Source organism: Mustela lutreola, chromosome 4 (genome assembly GCF_030435805.1).
Source record: "Mustela lutreola isolate mMusLut2 chromosome 4, mMusLut2.pri, whole genome shotgun sequence".
Lineage (NCBI taxonomy): Eukaryota > Metazoa > Chordata > Mammalia > Carnivora > Mustelidae > Mustela > Mustela lutreola.
Window position 1 is genome coordinate 109,590,825 of NC_081293.1, and position 7,908 is coordinate 109,598,732.

Genomic DNA, 7,908 nt, shown 5'->3' on the forward strand with positions numbered 1-7,908 from the left:
GCCCAATGCTCAGCTGATGGTGCCGCCCAGGCACCCTGCAATCTCTTAAAAAATGAACACTTTGCTCTTTAGAATTCATATACAAAATTAAAGTGATCTTGGAAGTGATTCTTTATCCATAAAGTGACAGAGAAAGGAAAGGACTGCGGTCCCCTTGTGACCCAGATGGTTACAGTCAATCCATGACTCTTGTATTCAACAAAGGCTGCACAAAGGTGTTCCTGGGTCCTTAGTCCCGGGAGAGACGTCCATGCAGACTCGACTCAGCCACCAAAAAACCCTACAAAGGCCTGGCCATTGGCACTGACTTAGGAAGCAGGAATTTATTACGCTACTGCTGCTTAATTGATGTTTACAAAAGAAGGTTTTACATATAAATTTAGAGCATTGCTAGGCTAAGTATGTATTTTTAAGTTTAAATTTTATTTGTCATTCACTAGTAATGATGTATACTACAGGCACGCAGCAGCCAGGAAAGCATAAGCACTTCTAAGTATCTGCGACTTAACAACAAAGAACCCCTGAATGTTGAATAATAGCAGACTTGATTATGATGACTGCGATTGAGACACATTGCCTGACTGCATTTAAGAAGACACCAAAATGTACACAGCTGTATCTGGAGTGAAGAAGCAGAGAGGCTCAGAGTGGGGGTTCTGGCATCACACTGCTAGCAGTTTTCCCCACTGTGCCTGCCTTCTCACCTGGAAAATGGGCAGAGCAGTGGTGTCAGCCTGCTGAATTTTTCCATGGGGGATTAGATCAATTAACACGTGTGCATTTCTTAGAGCAGTTCCCGGTGGAGTCAACACTCAATAAACGGTACCTATTTTCACTGATGAAATTCAGTATTATTTAGACAGAGTATCCAGCGTTCTTATGAGGATCACAATAGAGGTGATTCTGACATTTTGCTTTTGGCCTGGGTTCTGATGCTCAAGTCATTTATTCTACTAACCGGGTAGAGGGTAACGGTATTAGAAGTGACATCTACCAATGGTGATTTTGATGAAAAGTGCTGAATGGGCTGGCATGAAGAGTTCTGCTTTCGATAACTGAGATGTTCCTTAAATCATTGCAGGTCACGGCATCGCAGCTCTCAGCACCTCGCAACCGGTACTCGGTACCCATCCTAGCAGACAGCGAGAACGAAAAGTGGGAGTGGGTGCGAGTGTTGAGGGACCTGCACAAGACGCTGAGAAAAAGCCCCTCCAGAGACCGCTCAGTCTATGTGCTGGAAGAGGCTTATGATGGCAGCCTGCCCTTGATCAGAACCAGCCGGACAGCTGCGATCATAGGTACAGACCTGCCACACAGGCGCCTCACCCCAGTCTCCAGCTCGAAATCCAAAAACAGTAACTTGATGCACTACTCGTGTGTCAGCCAAACCCGGCCAAGGCTGGTGGGGTCTCCCCACAGCCCACCTGCTGTTAGTACTCTGCAAAAATATTAGTATACTTGATCCTATGATGGTTCCCCAGGCCCCATGCAAAACGATGTCTCTTTAATGTTCAGTAATACCTGTCCTGAGTCTGAATAATTCTGAGTTCCCAAACCCAGCTGGCTCTAACACACCAACAGTGTGACCCTGTATACTAATTGTGCACTACCACCTATCTCGAGGGCAGAGACCGTCTTTTGTGTCTGTATTCCCAATGCTCAGAACTCAGTAAACAAATGAAAAATGAGTGAGCAAATGAATGAATTGCCAAGATCAGTACTGAATAAACAAGTATATTTTTATTGCCCAAACAGTTTTTTTTTGCCTTAGAGCCACCCTGCTATTTACTGCTGTATAAGAGGGAACCCGTTACTACCGTACCCATGCGTTAAGTGCACACAGTTCCTGCTTTCCAGCTATGAAGGGGATTAAGTGAGCTAATACATAGTTCTGTGCTCTGTACTCAAGGCAGTTGCTCAGTTAAGTGCTGAACTTCCACTCTGAGACTTAGTCCTAGCTATGTCCTGACACACACCAGTGCGTTACAGTTCAGGCCAGGAGCACTGATAAATTAAATGCAGTTTTTTCATTCATGAGACAGTAGCTTATTGAGAGCAAATTTAAAAATATACCATAACTGGGGCGCCTGGGTGGCTCAGTGGGTTAAAGCCTCTGCCTTCGGCTCAGGTCATGATCCCAGGGTCCTGGGATCGAGCCCCACGTCGGGCGCTCTGCTCTTTGGGGAGCCTGCTTCCTCCTCTCTCTCTCTGCCTGCCTCTCTGCCTACTTGTGATCTGTCAAATAAATAAATAAAATCTTAAAAAAAATAAATAAAAATATACCATAACTTAAACTATCTTTTCAAGTATTCATAAAGGTAATGATCTTTCTGTTGAGAAAATTCGTGTTTTATTTTTACTTCTACAAGCTGAAAGCAAAATGTTGCAAATTATGTTTTTCATTTTTATATATGCTAAATATGTATCTAATTTGACTTTTAAACTTTTTCCATATTGATAAATTTGTCCAGTTTAATCTAATAGCTTTACTTAATGTTCACCGCCCCCCCACCCCAAAAAACCCTGACGTTGTATTTATGTGTCAAATACAGATAACAAAAGAATCGCTCTGGGAAATGAAGAAGGGTTCTTTGTCGTGCACGTTACCATAGGTGGTAAGGAGAGTCTTTACTGTTCTGCCATAACTCTGAAAATACAGTACTAGATTTGTTCTTTCATTCTGTAAAAGAAATCTTCCAGATCTGGTTTGATATATTTTCAAGTCAAATGATGACTTTTCTAATATCCAGAGATCCATAATCTTCCCAGAGTCTAAGTATCTTCATGGGTGATTTTATGTAATGAATCTACTGTTAAGAACTCAGTTTACTGTCTTCGAATTGGCACCTGAAAAAAAAAAAGCCACATGGTTCTGCTTGCTAGCCTGTCCCACCCCTGCTGGCACCGCAGTGAGCATATAACTGGGTATTTCCTGGAGAAGAGAGCAGAGTTCTTTGTCCTTGTCTGGGTGCTCAGGGTTGTTTGAAGGGAACATGGAGGACTAGATGAAGTCAAACATCTATACCATTCTATACCGCTGTCCCCGTGAATGTCTGGTGCTTGTCTGGTGGCTTAGCTAGAGGAGAACCCACATTTGAAGGGCATCAACTGTGTCCTGCGTTGAAGGCCTCCTGTGCTGTATGGGTGACTCAGTCCTGCCAAGGAGGGCCATGAAAGCAGGAGTCCAGCATGAGAACAGGAACGGGTCTCTTTTTTGTGTGGCAATGCACTCCATGCACCTAGAACAGTGCTGGGCACACAGGAACTACTCCACACATAGTTGGAGGACTATCAAGGACTCAATGTAGTGCCAGAAGAAAAAAGGATACTTTATCCCCCCTAAAAAAGTAGTATGTTAGCATTTGTTGGACACTGAATGGTGTTTGGCCTGCTGCCTAGACTATCAGGGTTTAAGGTTATTAAGCTAATTTATTGAATAAAATAAATAAGTAAATATTTATTATGCTTTATTATGTTAACTTTATTATTAAGGTAATTTTGTTGTCTTTGGAGTAATTACTTTTTTGAACATATATGATTTTTGATCTCTTATCCTTTCCTTCCTATCCTTTTCTATCCCTCTCAAATCTATCCTGAGATTATGTCTGTGATTTTATTAGAGCGTGACTTAGATCCAATAGAATAGTAATTGGGAGAGAATTTAAAAATAAGAAAATATTCCCCTTACAGTAAAGGTAACCATTTTTCAAAAGGCTTCATTTTCAAGAAAATGAAAAGGCAATTTACTGAATATGAGAGAATATTTGCAAAATCATACCTTATAAGGGTATATATCTAAAATATATAAAGAAATCCTACAACTCACTAGCAAAAAAAAAAAAAAAAAATCTCCAGTCTAATTTAAAAATGGCCAGAGGATTTGAATAGACATTTTTCCCCAAAAAAGACATATAGATGCCCAACAGCAACATGACATGAAAAGGTTCTTAATATCCTGAATCATCAGGGAAATGCAAATAAAAAATACAATGAAATATCATTCTTAACTGTTAGAATGGATATTATCAGAAAGACAAGGACTAACAAGTGTTGGCAAGAATGTGGAAAAAAGAGAACTCATATACTGTATTGCTGGGGATGTAATCTAGTTCGGCCTCTGTGGAAAGCAGTATGGAAGTTCCTCAAATTACTATATGACTTAGCAATTCTAGTTCTGGTGATTTATCCAAAGGAAAAATATACTAACTAGAAAAGATATCTACACCCTCACGTTCACTGCAGAATTATTTGTAGTAATCAAGATATGAAATAACCTAAGTGTCCATCAATGGATGGATTAATAAAAAAAAATGTGGTATTCTATACAATGAAATATTATTTAGCCATAAAAAGAACATCTTTCCATCTTTGACAACATGGATGAACCTCAAGGGTATTATGCTAAGTGAAATAAATCAGACAAAGATCAATTTTGATGGCTCTTTTATGTGGAATCTAAAAAAAAAGCCAAAAAAACCACACACACACACACACACAGCAGCTCATGGATAACAGAGAACAGACTGGTGGTTGCTAGAGGCGAGGAATGGAGGGTGAAAAATGAATGAATGGGGTCAAAAGGTATAGGTTTCCGGTTCTAAAGTAAGTCCTGGAGGCATAATGTATAGCACAGTGACTATAGTTAATAATAGTTTATTGTTTACTTGAAAGTTTCTGGGAGATCTCAGCAATTCTCATCATAAGAACAAAAATTTTGTTAACTATGTATGGTGCTGGATGTTAACTAGGCTTACTATGGTGATCATTTTGCAGTTTATACAAATACTGAATCATTCTATTGTATACCTTAAATATAATGGTATACCTCAATTATAACTCATTAAAAAATTTATAAAAATAAGCTACATTGCTAATTTGCAGGTGAGTGGCCATCTTATTTGTAAAGAATTTATTCACAGAACATTAAGATTTATGAGATCATTTTTATTGACCTTTTTCAATTGTTTTTATGTAAAACTGAAAAGAACATTCAAAATAAACAGATTATTCTGAACTTGACAATGACTTATAATCATGTTGATTTGTGTAGAAATTATTCGGGTTGGTAACATGAAGAAGATTCATCAGATTGAGCTCATTCCCCATGGCCAGATGGTTGCGGTGATCTCTGGGAGAAGTCACCACGTGCGGCTGTTTCCCATGTCAGCTTTGGATGGACGGAAGACTGACACTCACAAGCTAGCAGAAACAAAAGGGTGTCAGACAATGACTTCCGGAACAGTGTGCCAAGGGGCCCACACATGCCTCTGTGTAGCAAGGAAAAGCCAAGTCTTTTGTTATGAGCTGTTTCAGAGCAAGAAAATTTCTCACAGAAAATTTAAAGAGCTCCAGATCCCAACCAGTGTCCAGTGGATGGCCATCTTCAATGAGCAGCTTTGTGTAGGATTCCAGTCGGGGTTCCTGAGATGCCCTTTGAGGAAAGAAGGAGTCCCATACAGGATGCTCCACTCACAGGACCCGACACTATCGTTTATTGCACACGAGCCCATGGACGCTCTCTGTGCCGTCGAGATCTCCAGTATTGAGTATCTGCTATGTTTTAAGAGCATTGGCATTTACACTGACAGCAGGGGCCTCCGATCTAGGCCAGTTGAGCTGATGTGGCCAGCAGCTCCAACTTACTGCCGTAAGGCTATCTTACAATTTGTTCCCTTGTCTTTCTGTATCTTTCTTGCCTTTTTTTTTTTTTTTAAAGATTTATTTATTTATTTGTTAGAGAGAGAGAGAGAGAGAAAGAGAGGAGAGAGAGATACAGAGCGCAAGCACAGGCAGACAGTGGCAGGCTAGAGGCAGAGGGAGAAGCAGGCTCCCTGCCGAGCAAGGAGCCCAATGTGGGGCTCGATCCCAGGACGCTGGGATCATGACCTGAGCCGAAGGCAGCCGCTTAACCAACTGAGCCACCCAGGCATCCCATCTTTCTTGCCTTTTTAATTCTACTTCTATTTCCGCTAACTATTGTTAGTGACAGGTTTTATTTCTGAAAACAACACCACTCAAGATATTTCCTGATTTTTCTAAGTCTTTTCAAGTAGAACAGCTGTAATGAAGTTATATCTAGGTCATACATGTGATAACTTAGCCTTTATCTTTTATTTTTTCATAGGAAAATTTACGCTGCTTATATCCTTAATCCAAATTGTTGTTTTCTGTAAGCTTCTAAACAGGTTATCGTCATGGTAACTGAAAATCACATACACATTAATAAGTCATAAGAAACAGTTACTATTTTTTGCTTTTTGGATTTAGTTTATGTAAAGTGTACCTGTAATGATCCTAAATAATTTTAGCTTATTTCATATTTTATTGGTACAAGTCATCATTTTGTAAATTAAATACAGCCTTTTGATTCACTTACAGAATAGTACAGAGAACTTAATATAAGCAACTTACTCTTCCAAGGGTTAAGGGCACAGTATTAAACATAAAACAGGCTAGTTTGTGTCCACATGGAGATTATAATCATGACATGAGACCAACAATCAAGCAAGTGCTGTGAAAGGGGAGCAGAACAGTCTACAAGAGCACACAGGAGGGATGCCTAATCTAACACAGTAGGCCAGGGAAGGCCAGCTAAAGAAATGTAAAGTGCTTTTGTCTTTCAACTCTTTAAAAACACATTCTACTGTTTTCTGACTTCCACCATTCCTGATGAGAAAGCAACCATTTTCATTGTTGTTCCCTCCATGTCTTCTATTTAGCAGTTTTTAAGATTTTTTCATTATCTTTGGTTTTCAGCAATTTGACTATGATGGGCTTACATGCAGTTTTTTTGGTATATATTCTCCTTGGGGTTTTCAGGACTTTTTGGATCTGAAGACTGATATCTCTCATTAATTTTGGAAAAATTTTAGGCATTAAATTTCTGCAAATTTTTCTAACTTATTCTCTTTTCTGCAGATCAAAATACATGTTTATCAGACCTCTCCATTTTTAAAATAAGATTTGTTTAGAGTGAGAGAGTGTGCACGCACATGTACCAGCAGGGTGGGGTGGGGAGGCTCACCACTGAGCAGGGAGCCTGAATTGGGCCTGGATCTCAGAACCCCAATATCATGACCTGAGCCAAAGGCAGAAGCTTAACTGAGCCACGCAGGTGCCCCCAGACCTCTTGATTTTGTTTCATAGGTCACTGAGACTTTTTTAAAAATATTTTTTTCTGTCCTTTAGTTTGGATAATTTCTACTGACCCCCCATCTTCAATTTCACTGACCTTTTCCCCCTGGTTTATCCAGGAATTAAGCATTTCAGATACTGTATTCTTCTGTTTATAATTTCAACTTTTTTGGAAATTTCCAGTTAGTGAAATTGTCCTATCTTCTAATACATTTATGTTTTCATGAAGTCCTGAACTACTTACAATAATTACTTATAATTATTCCAACATATGGCTCATCTGCAGGTGTTTCCATTGACTTTTTTTCCTTCTGAATTAAGGGTATCTTCCTGCCTTTTTACATCTTATTATTTTTTTGCCCTTTGCTGGATGTTATAGATGCTATGACACAGGGACTCTGGACTGTACTATACATAACATGGAGGGCTGTGTTTTGTTCTGACAGGCAATTAATCTTAATCTGATGGATGAGTCACCCTGCTTTTGCTGAGGATTGACTTTAGACTTTGTTAGGATGGACCTATTTTGGCCTTTTAGTCCTTACTCCTAAATAATGGCCTTTTGGGGGTCTCAACTGAGTGCCCAGGGTTTCTGGGCACTCAGTGTCCACTGACTCTCCACTTTGTCTATGTCAGAAATCAAATGTCTCTCCAGCACAGTACTACTTACTACATTTTTGTTCATCCCTCAAGACTCTGAGCAGGTCTCAAGGAGTTTTGCTCTGTCCATGAGCAGCTTTGGATTTGGCCAGGGACTTTGAGGGAACCAGAGTA

General features: G+C 39.7%; 2 protein-coding genes across 2 annotated transcripts in view; both read left to right on the top strand.

Annotated features, from left to right (window-relative positions):
* LOC131829213 (serine/threonine-protein kinase MRCK alpha-like) overlaps window positions 1-2,617 on the top strand; it is a 48,786-nt gene extending 46,169 nt beyond the window's left edge. Inside the window, exons 9-10 of the mRNA XM_059170745.1 lie at window positions 1,082-1,298; window positions 2,553-2,617. Of these exons, the coding sequence (XP_059026728.1) occupies window positions 1,082-1,136 (55 nt within the window). The 3' untranslated portion in view covers window positions 1,137-1,298; window positions 2,553-2,617. The remainder of the gene's footprint in view (window positions 1-1,081; window positions 1,299-2,552) is intronic.
* Window positions 2,618-5,034: 2,417 nt separating this feature from the next.
* Window positions 5,035-6,842, top strand: LOC131830164 (serine/threonine-protein kinase MRCK alpha-like). The gene is made up of 2 exons (XM_059172529.1): window positions 5,035-5,647; window positions 6,820-6,842. Exons 1-2 carry the CDS (start codon window positions 5,035-5,037, stop codon window positions 6,840-6,842), a joined length of 636 nt encoding a protein of 211 aa, XP_059028512.1.
* The last annotated feature ends 1,066 nt before the right edge of the window (window positions 6,843-7,908 follow it).

What these genes read in the sequence shown, in the direction of transcription:
- LOC131830164 (XM_059172529.1), top strand. Translation starts at nt 5,035, where the DNA reads ATGTTGATTTGTGTAGAAATTATTCGGGTTGGTAACATGAAGAAGATT. An exon ending in AGCAGCTCCAACTTACTGCC is followed by an intron (nt 5,648 to 6,819) that starts GTAAGGCTATCT and finishes TGGGGTTTTCAG; the next exon opens with GACTTTTTGGATCTGAAGAC.